Source organism: Calonectris borealis, chromosome 1 (assembly GCF_964195595.1).
Source record: "Calonectris borealis chromosome 1, bCalBor7.hap1.2, whole genome shotgun sequence".
In the NCBI taxonomy this organism is placed as follows: Eukaryota; Metazoa; Chordata; class Aves; order Procellariiformes; family Procellariidae; genus Calonectris; species Calonectris borealis.
Genome location: NC_134312.1, coordinates 46,057,709 through 46,073,181, shown reverse-complemented (window position 1 = coordinate 46,073,181; position 15,473 = coordinate 46,057,709). Strand labels below are relative to the sequence as shown.

Here is a 15,473-nt window from a genome sequence, read left to right as displayed (position 1 = left end):
GTGTATCACAGTAATGTAACATTTAATCAAAATACTGTTAACTTAGCCCAGAGGATGAAATAGCAAAGCAGACCATCTGACAGACAGACTTAAAAAGCTCCCCCTGAGGGTTTGAAGCTGTCTGCTACATTACAAGTAAAACAAATAACTGTATTAAAACATGAATTTATTACCCCAGTGAGGCAGTATGTTGGTTGCTAACCATCAAGTGCCACAGAATGTAAGGTCACAAATAAGATTTTATAAAATTTCACTTTTCATTAGTCTGCCAAAACTTATAAGAAAACATACAAACACTGCCTACAATAAGGATAGAGGACAGGTGCTGCATCTGGCTGATAAGAACAGCTCTGTTGATTAATACAGGAACAGTTAGCCTGTATAGATTCCCAAATTTTGGCTTCCATATCATACACTCAACTTTTCAATCAATTCTTCATTTTTTGTCATCATTACTCCCTTTCTTCCTTACACTTTAGGCAGCTAGTCCAAAGAGTTGGACTTAAGCAGGCACTGAAATTCTTTCATTTGAATATGGGGGGGGGGGAAGGGGGGGGAAGCTTTAATTAGGATTGGTATAGACCTGAAGCTAAAAACACTGAGCATTAAGGACTATGTCAAAGAGCACTGTCTTCATTAATAAACCTACTAAATCACTGCTGCTTCAGAATAAGGTTATCATTTCAGACTGAATTTATTTCTAGTAGGAAACCAGGCTATAACTGAAAGAGATCTATGCCATGTAGCTATTACACGAATATATCATTTCCTTACTGGATGTGGATTTGCAGTCACAAATATGAACACGGCAGATATTAATGAAGAAGCTACGCTGACACCTGTATCTTCATTACTTCACCTGATGATGGCAGGGGTTATTATCAGATTATCAGAGCACAGAGGAGCCATCTGGGTACTGCAGAGCCTTGGAGACCAACCTGAGAGCACAAGGACACATCAACCTTTTTGCTACTGTGCAATCACAGATTGCTGACAACACACCATATCATGAGCAGGGCAGTGCCAAGGTAGAAACGGTTATTTGCAAGGATCTAGAGCTAATATAGTACCATATATATCATGGTCTACGATGGAGTGAAAACAATTTTCTAGACTGAAAATTGATGGATTTAAAAGAGGCGTGTTTTTGTTGCGGTTAGAAACTACTCTTCTTCAAAATACATCAACACAGAGCTACCAAAACATTAATTAAAATATGAACATAGATGAATTGTGCTTTTTTTTGCCTTTTTTTTTTTTTAATAAATTTGGGTTACATGTAATTCCTAAAGTGTAACTGCAGATAAAAAGTGGGACAGTTTAGAGATCAAGTAATCTGCCATAACTGCAGCCAGCTCAGAGTTTTGTCTTACAGTACCCTAACATCAAGTAAGAAGCACAATTTTCATCTGTAAGGAATTTTTCTTCCCCCTTTTCAAACTTCAGGATTACAGATGAAATCCTGAAAAGATTTACTCTATAGATCTGCAAAACAGAAAGCACATGAAAACTTTCCAAAGTTAATGTTTACCTCTCGATTACTAACACTTCCTTCTGATTTTGGAAGGCCTGAGATGGTGACAGTGCTAAGTTATTTTGACTGCAGGGTGTCCTGATAAAAAGAGGGCTCATAAATACTCAGGTCAAATCATGAGTGGTGTATATGTATCTGCCTGGCCAGCTTCAAATTTTGTGCACTAATACTACTTACCTTGCCTTTAGACCCATTTTTGCAGTCTGTACCAAGGTCCCTTAAGTTAGCTAGCTTGGATACTTTCACATTATACCATTATCACTAACTGCATAAGTATGCTACAGATCTAACTTGAGATAAGAGTTTCTTACCACTAAGATCTTTTACAGAAGTTGATTAAAATAGTCAATTGATTTCCTCTTCCAAGGAAAGATGTCACTACAAGACCAAAGATGCATGGACAGAAGGTGGGGTGGGTTTTTTTTGTTTTAAGGGAGTTTTTTGCATTTTGTTTTTCTTTGGGATGGTTTTTTTGTTTGGGTTTTTCTGTTTGTTTGTGTTGGAGTGGGGTTTTTTGTTTAGCTGGGGGGGGGAGAGGGGGAGTGTTGTTTTTTTTCCACCTTAGATATATGTATGTATGTGAATCAGTAAGACATCAGAGAAGGTGCAAAGGAAGCAAGATAAAAATATACATTATGCAGGTAACTTCCCCCTGAATAAGATGCAAGAGAGAGCTCTGCAATGCTAGCTGAAAGGGATTTAGAACTGGGATAAAGATACATAGTTCGATACTTTTTGTTCTGGAAGAAATTATACTTAGGATTTTCTTTGTAAATAAACAGGATTGCATAATCATGGAACCAGGTATTTTTTAATCCATATTCTGAACCAGAATTACTTACAAAAAATCAAGTTCTTGATTAACAGCTCAGGTCAGAAGAGGTAAAAATATATAATGGCTTAAACAAAAAACAAAAGCAACAACAAAAAAAAAACCAACACTCTACAAAATTGCTAATGCTGACTTTCCACAGATTTCAAATTACAAGAAGCCAAAAATGCTATATATAAAGTAGTCCAAAGAAGCAAGAACTGAAGTTTAAAAAATTGGCATTGCTTCTATTTTAAAACTCATGAGAGCTATTTTGTGGCAGTGTTTTGCCACTTCTAATAATGTCTTTTAAGGAGAAAAGTCTCCAAGTAAGAGATAGAACTACAATAAACGTATATTTTAAAAATAAACTGTAATCTCACAATCCCTACTAAATAAACACTGCTGTTGATGCAAGCTTCATTGTGCTCTACAGCAGTACAAGCAGCCCAGGATACTTTTAAAACACACAGAGTAAAACATGCAAAAAATTTATCCATAACCCCCAAAGTCCTGTTTTCTGGGAGAGAAAGAATTTACAGAGACTCGATACAATTCTACCCTCTCTTTTCCCCTGCTCCCTCACTGCCTTTATTAACTCAATATGCTCCTACACTCACTTTAAAGACTTCATTGCTATGGGAATTTATTTCCATATTTTATTGTCAAGGAGAAAAACAAGATTTTTGTGATTAAATGTCACAGAAGCTTTGACTTTTGCACAACACAATCAAATCTACAGCCTTAGAAGTAATCTGTGTATGTGTCTGAAAGCCTTACGATCCTGATCATAAAAAGGTACATATGTTCTACCTGGCATTTAAGAGCCAGGCACACAAATTCTCTCTCCCTTCCCCCAAAAGCTTCTGGATAATTTTAACATAATTTCCTCATGTGCATTTTCAATTAGTTTCCTAGAAACTTAGGAACAAAAAATATTTTGTTTTCCCCCTCCTCCCAATGTGGACTATCCACAGCATCAAGGGATTTTTCTCTTTTCTAAAAGACATTTAAGGTTAGTGAGGCTAGAAATTTACCTCCTAACAAGTGACCCATAAAGTCAGCTACAGGATTGCAAGCCTGGGTTGCTTCCCTCCCCATACCTAATCTACATAGCAGCTGGAAAAAGAAATACAGGCATATGTACAAAATATCATTCAGTTCCTCCAGTAAATATGCCAGAAAATGTTTGCTGCCTTCTATCACAACTGGTTGTTTCCACTGTAAATCTCATACACACGTATTTTCCCCCTTTTTAATATTGTAACTGTCTACATAGGTTAACGTTTAGAATCACTCATCTTGGAAAAAGCGTGCACGTAATCATTAAATCATTATGACTTAAATAAAAATGAGCATAAGCCAGGAAATTAAAAATTAAACCTAATACCAAGAGAAAAGTCTCCCTTGTGGCTCAGGGTTTGCATATGTTCCTGCTCCTTCAAAACGTGTTCTCCCAGATCTGGAACCAGAGCTCATGCTCGTTTACCAGGAATGGCTCTCTCTTGGGTAGGACTCTAGGAAGACAACTGTCTTTGAGAATACAGTTCTATCAAATAGACTCAGGCAATGCTTTCCAAGCACTACAGTTCTGAAACTTAGGTGACTACAGTTAAGATGCTCAAAAAAATCAGGAGCCTGATCTTCACATACTCTCAGCAGTGCTATCTTTCCCGAAGGTGCTGTAACACACTGCTGGGAGTCAGAACTTGGAGCATCCAGAAGCTGCACCTGCTCTCTAATCTATTTGATTCTGACTGCGGACATACTTACCGGGTTTTCTCTTCTGACACTATTAGCGCATGCCCTGACTCCTGGGAGCAGACAGTCTAGCTTGCTATTCAGCTGTGATCGACCAAGTGCTATGGATTCATTCAGTAAAGCCCACCAGGAGCTACAAGCATTCAGCACTTCATCAAATCAGGACATTTAGGTGCCTAAACATGACATTAGGAGGCTAATGTAAAGTACTCATGATTGCAGATTTGTATGCAAGGTGCAGGTATAAACTTTCTGTCTGGCATTTAACAAACACAAGGGATACATGCTTGATGAATACGATCATGAAAGCATGCATTTTAACCAAGACACCAAAATAGGTTTAAGCAGAAAGCCATAACTCCTGAAGCAAATCTATACAAAAGGAATTACACCAGGAGACGTTTAACTCATTAAGACACCACTTAGCTTTTGCATTGTATGTTGTTTTCCCATTTTGTGGCCAGTACCCAGACAACTGACTCATGGGACAATCAGAGCTAGAGGGGAAAAGGGACATGGCTTTGCAGCTTGTGGGCAAACGAAAAACTGAAGATGGGCCGAAGCTGCAAATATTTCTTATCCCTCAAAGTTCACAGGTACTCAGGTCCCCTTATCTCAGTATAAAATACGTAATACATTGACCATCCCTACCAAAAAGCATAAAATTTAACTGTTCTTTGATACTGATATTTTTAACAGGAAAATTGCCAGCTGTTAGAAAAACACAGTTTTGCAAAGCTTCTTCAATTAGGGAGCTAAAGTGATGATGATTACTTTAAGATGAAGAAAAACCAACACCTGCAAATGTTCCTGATGTTCTCCAACACAGTTGTTACACACTGTCGCGAGTGAGTGGTTTAGAGGCCACTTAAATGAGATCAACAGGCGGCCCAGCCCAACGAGTGGCCCAGGGAAGAAAGGGGGGGTATGAATGCACCACCACACACACTATGGTAAGTTTGGTGCTTTCACATAGATTCATTAAATATTTTTAAAATAATAAAACTAGGAGAATAACATTGTCAGCTTGATATTATTTGCACAGATTTTGTAAACTGGCAAGTAGCAAGCCCACCAATACCCTGTAATTAAACACCACCATGAAAAATTCACAGTGTTCTTGATGTTAGTAATTGGCATGTAACCTCAGAATGAAAAATAAGTGCTAACACCAACTGTGCAAAGCCCCTGGCAGCTTTTTCACCCTGTGCCTCAAAAGAGATGCCTTTTAAGACAGGGGGAAGAATGGAAGAACACAGCGTACTTTGCATGCTACCATGCAGTATAAATCTTACGCAAGACTGAAGAGAGTGACAACCTTTCTCTAGCAAACTAGCCTCTCTGTTAAACTGAAGGTTCTTCGTGTCTTCACAGTCTCTGTAAATATGAAAAGGCTTCTCTTTTTTTTATTTACTGACTCGTTTCTTAAAGAAGCCTTTGCCTTTTGCATTTTTCCAGAGCGGAATTCTCAAATATAGTCTCCGAAATATTATTGTAGAATTCAAGTGGGTAGACAAAAGTAATGCAGATTTTAGTAGCAATTCCAATAAAGACATTACAGATTTAATATTAAAATATAATCCATTTTAAGCCAGTGACTTTGGCAAGATCTCTTATGATTCCTCATTTAAAAAAAAATACAGTATTTGCTAAATTTGCCTTAGGATGCTGTATTTCTGTCATACGTGATGTGTTTCAGTGGTTTAAATCACCCCATGAAAATATTTTCAGGAAACAACAGCTATTTATACATATTGATATCCAATTCAGTACCACTCCACTGACATCACAGGGACCTGCAGGAGATCAGTATCTCTGAGAAGAAAGATAGTGGAGGCCAATCTTGCTTTTCTTATTTCAGGATCAAAAGGAAAAGCAGCAAGGAGCTGTGAGAACTACAGGAAACAGCAGTATTAGCTACTTGAAATTGTCAAGAAAAGTAAATTGCAAAAAGCTTCTTTTGTCTAGGAAATATCTGCTGGGGGGAGGGGGAGCGATGGTCAAGACCGTACAGGCCTCATGCTGCTGCCATCCAGCAGAGTGAAGAGAAAAGCACCAGGCTGGCTCATCCGCAAATATGAGCAATGTATGTGCAGGCACATTCGTCTCAGCATTTCCACAATTTCGTACAGGCTTAAAGCTGCCAGAAAAATTAACCCCCAGCTGACCACTGCAGAATGAGAGACCACGGCAAGGGAACAACCTGGGCCCCAGCTGGCAACGGAGCTCCCAATCTTTTCCTTAGCTCTTGAAATGCAAAAGGTTACACAGCACACAAATGCAACATTGAACAGCCTAGCGCACTTGAGTCGGCAGCTCTTGTTAGACAAAATGAACCTGCAAGAGGTCAGGTCATGTTTTGAAGCTGTAAGTTATTTATTATTTCTAACTGGGACAAAAGTAGTCTCAAGGAAAAGTATGTTTGCTAAATATCTGACTCCAAGGATGAAGTCTGTCCTGCGAGGGAGCGGCTGCTGCCTTAACAGTCTAAACGCTGCATTTCAAAGACAGGGGACTGAGGCTGGACCATACTCAGGCAAGTGTTTGAGAGAAATAACTTACAAAATAATAGCTTACCAATCAGATCTGCCAAAATATTCAGGCCTGTGGGTAAGTTCAAGCATAATAAAATTCCTTAGATCGTAGAAAATAAGCAGAAAATAAACCATCAAGCTAGATTTTAAATAGTGATAAAACACTCCTGCAAAATGGCATAACTTGTAGATGGAGAAGAGGTGAAAAACCAGCAAGACCGAGTACTGCATTGCTAAGACTTTAGAGCTCCTCAGAAAAGAAGGATAAAACTGCAAATTTAAATCAAGAGCAGCATTTTATTTTGAAATTGCTTTCCAAAGCACGATAATTCTAAAAGTACAGACTTCAAAGAGTGAAGAAAACAAAAAGTGGCTCATTTCAAGTTTAGAGTGTTCTCAAAAATCAGTAGCTTTATCTAATATCCAGCAGGTCCTATTTTGAGCAGGAATCATACATATCACCCACAACTAAGGCTGTTCCAAGGCCATAAAAGAAAGTACTGTTTTATAAAACTCGGTTTGGTGGTTGACCATGTCATCCATGGAGGCCCCAGGTTTACATCACTACCTTAAATAAAATATAGGCCTCCAATAAAATTGCTTTTTACAAAACCAATACTGTTATAATAGCACAGAAGGTTAGATAATGCATCCTGCAATCCAATTTGTGGTTCCTGTTAAGCTATAGATACCAATAACTAATTCCACATGTGAGACAGACCTCCGGGGGGGAGATTTTAATCAAATAAGTGATGGGAAAAGAGAGGTTTCCTTATTTTAGTATAACAAACCCCCTGTACTAACAATATGTTGATCTGGTAAAATGTTACTCTACTGGAGCCATGGAACATTAGTAGAATATACATCTGGTTTAGTTATTTCTGTAAGGCAGTTTGTACACATAAACCACAAAGCAATAAATATTTTATCATTACCATTATATTAAAAATGAGCTTTAAATGCATTTGCCCCATCTTTTTAACTGCTAATGTTGTCCAGCTCCATTCCCACTTGAAAAAAAAAAAAAAAGGAGGAAAAAAGGGCAGCACAGTAGGGTTTATATTAGCTTTGTACTACTAATTGGACACAAGACTGTGTATTGCAATCTTGATTAATGGTTCTGCTCTCAAGCTGGAGATTGCAAGTACAAAAGAATTAGGCCTCTGAATTTGCATATTTTCTTGATCACAGCTCTCTCCCGTATTCAGGTTCTCCCCTCCCTTCCCTACACTTTTGATGGTTCAATTTGCGCAAGTCTAGATGCTGACAGGTACCATCATCTGATACCTATGATACATGACAACTCAATCAATCTGCATACCTGCTAACGCAACTTACACTGGAAATGACTCAAGGTCTAAAATGCTGAAAAAAATCAAACAAAAGCCTAACTTTCTCCCATAAAGAATATTTTGCCCCAGTAAAGTACCGCTTTTCTTTTTTTTAATTGCTCTCATTTCAGACAACTCATTTATGACCGCAATAAATACACTTCCATCAAAATCTGCTGACTTACAGACAGCGAATACATTCTTGTCAGTGTGCACTTTGAAAGCCAGTCAGACAGAATAAAATAGAGCTAACCAAATGAAACGGGGTCCAGACTGACAACTTTGCCAGCCAGAGTGAGAGCATCACAGGCAGACAGGAATACAAGACTTGGCAAAAGGAAAAAAATCGGCAGCCAAGTTCTACTGAATAACCAATACGCAGATGACAGGGAAAAGAGCTGGATAGTTTAATAACTACCTACGATATACATTTTTAAAGTGCATTAAGAATAGCTTCTAAATAAGGGGTAATATTCATCTGCTCTGCTGGTGGTCCTGCTCTGCAGCTGCCTTGTTCAGAAACCCTGCCAGTCTACTCAAATCACACTGGGATGCTGTCACGTACTTGATGTGACAAATCAGGACTCACATGATAATAGATGTGAGCGCAGTAAACAGCTACTGGTCTTGTGTAGTAGCCACCATTTCGTATTTATTGGACACTCAGCACAAAGATAAGAACAAAATGGAAAAAACCTGGCTTGTCACCCCAATGCCATCTCCTACCATCTGCTGGAGCACTTTTAAAGCTGCATTTACCAGCTCACCCTTCACTGACCATCCTGATGAAGGTTTTACTATTCCGTGGTTTTACTATTCTTTAAACATAATTAATCATGTCTCAGTTTCCCCAGTGGTATATTCTGAAAAGGCTTATAGAAGCCAGAAGCCATAGTCTGGCAGCAAGCCAGCCCAGGTCCTTAACCACCCACTCCCCAAAATCCCTCATTCTCCGCACCTTGTTTCTGCCCCCGCACCTCAGCTTTCCTCTCAGTACTTGCCAGTACAGCTGTTTGCAGGGCAGTGATGAGGACTGGATATAACTGAATTGATCCAGGTTTAAAATAACTCCTAAAGCTATATGTGGGATATTGGGCGCGGGGGGCTTACGGGTTATTTTCTACCTGCATTTCCTCTCAGTTCCAGTTTGCAGCACAGCCTAGGAAACAGTTGTGTCAGCTCAGCTGGACAGGGTTTAGCTTAAGATTAGGTAGATTGAAAGGGGTAGCTCCTTTCTACCACTCCTTTACAAAGCTACAGTGGCATGCTGTTTATTTTGCATTCAGTTTCATATCGTTACTGCTTACTTATTTAGTACAGATTTAAACTAACCACCTCTTAAAATTATTTTCCTTTCTTCCTTGGCTCCATTCTACACTTTTCCCCTCCAACACACTACAAAAGACCATAACTTTTTCCTGGACTGCCTTTTTTGATGTCTTTTTCTTTTCCCCCCTTTCTCCTGCAGTTGCCCTCCCCCAGTATTTACATAGGGAAAACACAAAGCACAAATTCCAGAACAGGTAAATGGACAAAATTCTTTCTAATTGCCCAGGCATTCTAATAACAAGTCTTCTGATGAGTTGGGTTTTGTTTGGTGGGAGGTTTTTTTGTTTCAGTTTAAAACGTACTCCAGTTTTTGAAATGCTCAAGCCAGTTGGATAACATAGGATGACTCATCTGTAGATGGCTACTTTGGTCTCATGCAATTTGCAATGCAGGAATGTCTTTTCAAGCAAGAAAAAGTGCAGGCAACAACATTAAAGGAAAAAAAAAACACTTTACTCCAAAAGTTAATTTTTGTTTGCTTAAGGAGATTTTACAGTTTGTTCTAGGAAGAAAGAATTTGTCAATTCTTACTAGGAACACATTTTATTTAAGGCCAAAGCAGCAGCAAGGAAAAGGCAACACCCAAATGATCCCAAAGAGATGCAGGGTTGAAAGCTTTCTTCATATTTATTTGAGTCTGTGCTTTAATTCTGCATAATGCAAAAATTAATCTGTTGGCTACATACTTTGGGGTTTTATTTTGATTATTTTAAATACAAAACTTAAAAAAACCAAACCAAAACAAAAAAAACCCACTTGTCTTTATCATTGTATGTATAAACACACAGAACCAAACTAAAACCAAAGCTTTTAGTAAGAGAACTTAGCTCTGTTCCTACTAACGATTTCAGAAGAGTCAGGATATCACTTTAAAACGCCAATCTAACAGCGTAATCATCTTGAAATTATTTGAAAATAAATCTAAAAAGTAATTTTAAATCAACAGGACAGCATCTAACTTGCCTTCATGGTCAGGACTTGTCAAACATTGGTCAGACATGCTACAATCAAAACCCAAATTTCTTAACCCCAAGTGCATTGGCCATTCTCAAATTATCCATCGATATCAACTAAATAGCATCCTCCAAAAACAATTTCCAGTCTTCGGATGGAGAAGGCCAGAGACAGTTTAACTAACCTAAACATTCTCTAAACTCAAAGACCAAAGGAAATAAAAACACCGTGAGAAAGTGCTTTGGATAATACGGACTGAAAATAAGGCAATGCACTAGAATAATTATTTTCAGTATCTTTTTAATGTTTTTACTGCCCTAAAATGTTTTTATCATACAGTGTGAAGCTCTCCAGAAGACTGAAGCATTTGCTTGAATTTGCTTTTAAGGTGCTACCTTTGTTCTTCTTTAAGACACCTGTCTTTATTTATTTTTAATTTACAGTGATTATCCTTACAAAAGGCTTGTATTTCACTCCTTTACTTCCCATGGAGTCCTCGGGGAACAGGAAACTGTGATGCTAAAGGTAGAGTCCACGCAAAGTTGGAGTACAAAAGAGTATACAGACAAGTACTCAAAGAGAAACACTTCTCATAACAGGCTAGGTTAATGATGATATTCCTGGCATCCCAAGCCCTGCAGGACAGTATGTTCTTACAAAAACTTATGTAATTTGTGAATGATTTTTGAAAACAAAGTACAAAAGGCTCACTGAAGATACTTATGAAGATACTTATGAGATCTTCATCACTATAAATGACTGAACAGAAGCTTCTCTAGCATTCAGGTAAAACTTGGTTAGCAGCATTCAGTTTGAACAGATGTGCAAGGAAATGGTAGCCTAGTAATTTAGTGAATTATGAAATGCATTTCTGGCATAGTAAGCAAAATATTTCTATTTTTGTTCACTGTGGTCCTTCCCCATAAAATTCCCTCCAGCTAGAATCCAATCTCCCTAAAGGTTTGCAATCTACAAAGCACAGGATTATTATTTCTATCATTACAAATGGAAAAAAATTCAGGCACTTACACTAGTTTGCTGTCCAAGACAAGAAGTCTGATAAGGAGTGAAAAAAAAAAAAACGCACAAGCTCGGTATCCAAATGTAGAGCTCCATACTTAGGAAGAGAGGCTTTGTGTTCAAAGAGTTACGATGTGGAAGCTTGGATTTCACCTGTGTCACTTAGGTCTCTTATAGGCCAATTTTATCCTGGCCCTGAGGCAGAAAAAGGGGAAAAAGGGAAGAAAAAGCTTTTCCCCACCAGAAATGTCTGCAAAGGTTTTGTTTTTGAGCAATGACTGTCTGTGATAAAAAACTTCTTAGCTCCATGACTAAATCTTGGTCATTGCAGGCTGTAATGAGGAGAAGTTGTGAGGAACACTAATTTAGATTTAGTGTGAAGTCATGCACAAGGTGTTCAGAATTTCTTATGTGCCATATGAATGTTTTTACAATTGTTTAGTTCTATAGGATCGGCTAACACTTGAGTTATGAACGAAACTCCTTGAAGCACTTTACAAAATCTCATCTGTCCTGGTTTCGGACGGGATAGAGTTAATTTTCTTCCTAGTAATTGGTATAGTGTTATGTTTTGGATTTAGTATGAGAATAATGTTGATAACACACTATATCTTTCAGAATAAAATTTGCTGTTACAGACGAACTTTTTAAAAAACTTAATTAGTTTACTGTTGGTTTCTGCTCAGCTTAGGTACACAATGTAACATACAGTATTTGGCCACTGGCATTCAACAGGTCTTACATACTCAAATATACACCAATAAAAATTCTTTTTTTCTTTTCAGTTTTGTCAGAAAAGGGCATGATAACTAAATCAACATGTCACAGCAGTTTATGAGGGAACTACCAGAGACTACTTGTTTTTTTGATTTGCCTGTTTTCCTTGCATATTACAACTATGTATTCTATACTCTACAAGCAGAAATCAAATCTTTATAAAAATCCACAATTTATTTTCAATTCATTTGAGTAAGAAATCAAAATTTTAAAATCATGGTGTTTGAGATAGATTGCAAAGCCTTATTTTGTTTTGTTGCTTTGCTTGATTATGTCTCACTGAAAAATGTGACAACACACATCCCTATAAAACATTTTCCTTTTGTTAAGTCAGTGTTTTTCTGAAAGAAAGCCATTTCACTGAAAATAAAATTACATATATTCAGCTTACTCATTTGTACAGCAACTGGTATAAATGAGTCTTGGTTTCAGTTGGGCTTTCTGGGTACCACTAAAATACATGCGGTTTTGGGAAAGGGAAGTTAGAGGGGTTTGGTGAGCTTGTTTGTTTGCTTATTTCACTTGTTTGTTCTTGGGCAAGAACTTAAAAAATGAGAAATACTTATTTTGTTAAGGCAATAATACATACATAGCTCCTGCTAGGGGGAGAAAAAATACATGCCAAAGGCATGCATCCAGGTCCTATGCATCTCTGTTAAACTACAATAAGAGCTCTATCTTTGCCTCAGGGAGCCTGTAGATGATATCAGTTGCCGCACTTGCATGCCCGACCAAACTAAGCTGAATTTGCAAGATACAAGAGAATAAAAGCATGAATGAATTCTTTGCAAAAGGCAGCCAGATATCCAGTGCTCAACGGTAAACAGAATGAGGAGGGAGCTGTTGGAAGCAAGGAAGATAATTGAAAAAAATACATCCCCAGCGTCAAGTAATAGCAATGGATAATAATACATTGTTTAAACAAAATGTAAAAACCCCATACTAAACTGCTTTAAATGTTCTTTCAGCGTTAGACATCTGTGCTTATTTTTGGGAGTTGACTAAACTACTAAGAATTATCGTGTACTTGAAAACTAATTTAGCACCTGTTTAACAGCGATGGGTGCCTCACGAATAGCTTATGGGAAAGAAAAGGAGACTTACCTTGTATAAAGCAGGAATGATCTGATGCATTTTCAGCCGATGAAATACAAAGATATCATACACCGCTGAAATGGCCAGAACAGTCACTCCTTGCTCCTTCCACAGCATACTGCATCCCGCACACAGCCCCGCTCCCAAGATCCAGCCCCAAGTACTCGGTGAGGAACCTCTGGTAGAGCAGTGCTTCACGTAACACATCAGGGAAAGCAGAAAGAAGAGGCAGGCTCCAATGTCTGCCCTACCTACGATCCCCGCTACGGCCTCCGTGTGGATTGGATGAGATGCAAACAGCAGGCCTGCTATCAAGGTCCAGTACCCATCCCCAAACAGGATCCTGGAGAAGTTTGTGAAAAGGCCTGTGACTGCAGCATGTAACAGGACGTTTACAAGGTGGTAGCCCCATGGGTCCATCCCTCCAACAGCATGGTTAATGCGGAAGGAGAGCGTGCAGAGAGGTCTGTAGGACTTGTGGCTCCCACTGTGAGTGAGCAGTGTCCCCCAAAAGTCGTTGTAGAAGATATGGGTCCATGGCGTCTCGGGCAGAAGGTCCTGGTTTGTCTTGATAGCTCGACTACGAAAGACAAATAAAAATTTAATTTCAACAGAAGGAAAAGGGTACAAATGAAAGGCTGTGAAAATGCAATCACACTGCTACAACAAGAAAGAATGGCACTGCTTTGGTGCTGCCTTAATTCAAGTTTTGAATTTTTACAGGAGGTGTTAGAAAACTACATATCTAGTGCCTTCCCACTAAAGCAAAATTTCCATATAAATTGGCTTTTAAAACATTAGAAACAGATGTTACACTGCTTCCATTAAATTAAAACACCCTTCAGTGACATTCTTCTGAGTCTAACCCAGGAGTAATCGGTTAAGATTTGATAAGTTATAATTAAAATGTAAAAGAAATATGAAAAACTGACAAACATTATTGTTGAAACAACGGATCCTCCAGTAATTCAGAACTAAAACCCCAACTGGCCTTTTATACTGAAATTTTAATTTAGATGTTGGAGTGAATCTCACTGACATGGATGAACAATAAATACAGAAGTCGGTAGGAGCATGCAATTCTCTGGTACTATATGGGGCACTCCCACAACTGTCTCATACATATTTTGACTGACTTTTTCTGCTAACACCTTGCTAGAGGCAGACAACAGAATATTTTACAGATTAAAATACACCTTTTCATTAAATTTCTTATATTTACAAGTGAGGAAAAAACATTTTTAGGTTGTGTAAGCTTATGAATTCAAGTCTGTGTCAGCTTGATTGGGAAAAAAAAAATGCTGCCACTTTCAGCATTTATGTTTCCAACCACCCTGGCAAGGACTGGTGCCAGCCATTAGCAGTCTCCATGTCTAATTCAGTATTGTAAAAATCTGTCCCCTATAATGTTTGTACAAATCAAATCATTTGCATTTAAAATTTATGCTGTGGGAGAAGGTGTGAGACCTGCTTAGTGCAAAAAGATGACTAGAATTTAATTAGTTACTTGCCTTCATAACCAAAGTTGTATTTAACCAGTTCTTTAAAGATGCATTGTTGTTACTGTTGAGCTTAACTCATTTAGCATTTATTTTACAAGGGTAATTAAGAATCCAGCCAGCTCAAGACTCTTTTATTAAAAATATTAAAGAAGAGAGATGATATATATATAATTCTTTACTCATTCCCTCTTTCTGCCTTTCCAATAAATATCTTCCCATAATTAACAATTTTCCAATTCAGATGAGGAAGAAAGAAAATTGGTGTGAAACTCAGGCCCGTGTTTGAAATGCACTACTCTAATTCATACTGCAAGACTCCCCTCACGTTCTCACCCCCAATAAAGCAAGTCCCTTGGAACCTGTATCCAAATCCCATTTTTTTTATGGTATTAGTTTCAGGAATGTTGTCTTGTTCTGTAAGGAAAAATGCTGAAATGCTGATATACTGTGCCACAGAATGTCCATGCAAATACTCTAAACACCACACAGCTCAGCATTTCCATTGTCCGGAGCACATTGCTGTAATAATGCTTTCAGACATGCTTCCTCTCGGCATGTCTTTTCGTCTCTGCACATATGGAGGTTATGAAGAGGTCAGCTTAAATCCTTTAAAGATCTGATGATGCTTTCTAGAATACTTGAAAATTTTCATTTTGAATTCTGCTTATGCAGTGGATCAGGTTGCTTGTATTTGTTTTCCCAACCCCACACACATTTTTCTCATTTTAGTCTAGTCACAAAAGAACATTGGAAGAAAACAAGATCTTTGTTTTCACATTATTTATCTTGTCCTTCAGTGTAGTCCTTTCCTGAAATCTAAGTCCT

The 15,473-nt window shown here is 38.0% G+C and overlaps 1 protein-coding gene across 1 annotated transcript in view; it reads right to left on the bottom strand.

Annotated features, from left to right (window-relative positions):
• TMTC2 (transmembrane O-mannosyltransferase targeting cadherins 2) overlaps positions 1-15,473 on the bottom strand; it is a 267,707-nt gene that overhangs the window by 149,309 nt on the left and 102,925 nt on the right. The window contains exon 2 of the mRNA XM_075150599.1: positions 13,156-13,726. Within this exon, the coding sequence (XP_075006700.1) occupies positions 13,156-13,726 (571 nt within the window). The remainder of the gene's footprint in view (positions 1-13,155; positions 13,727-15,473) is intronic.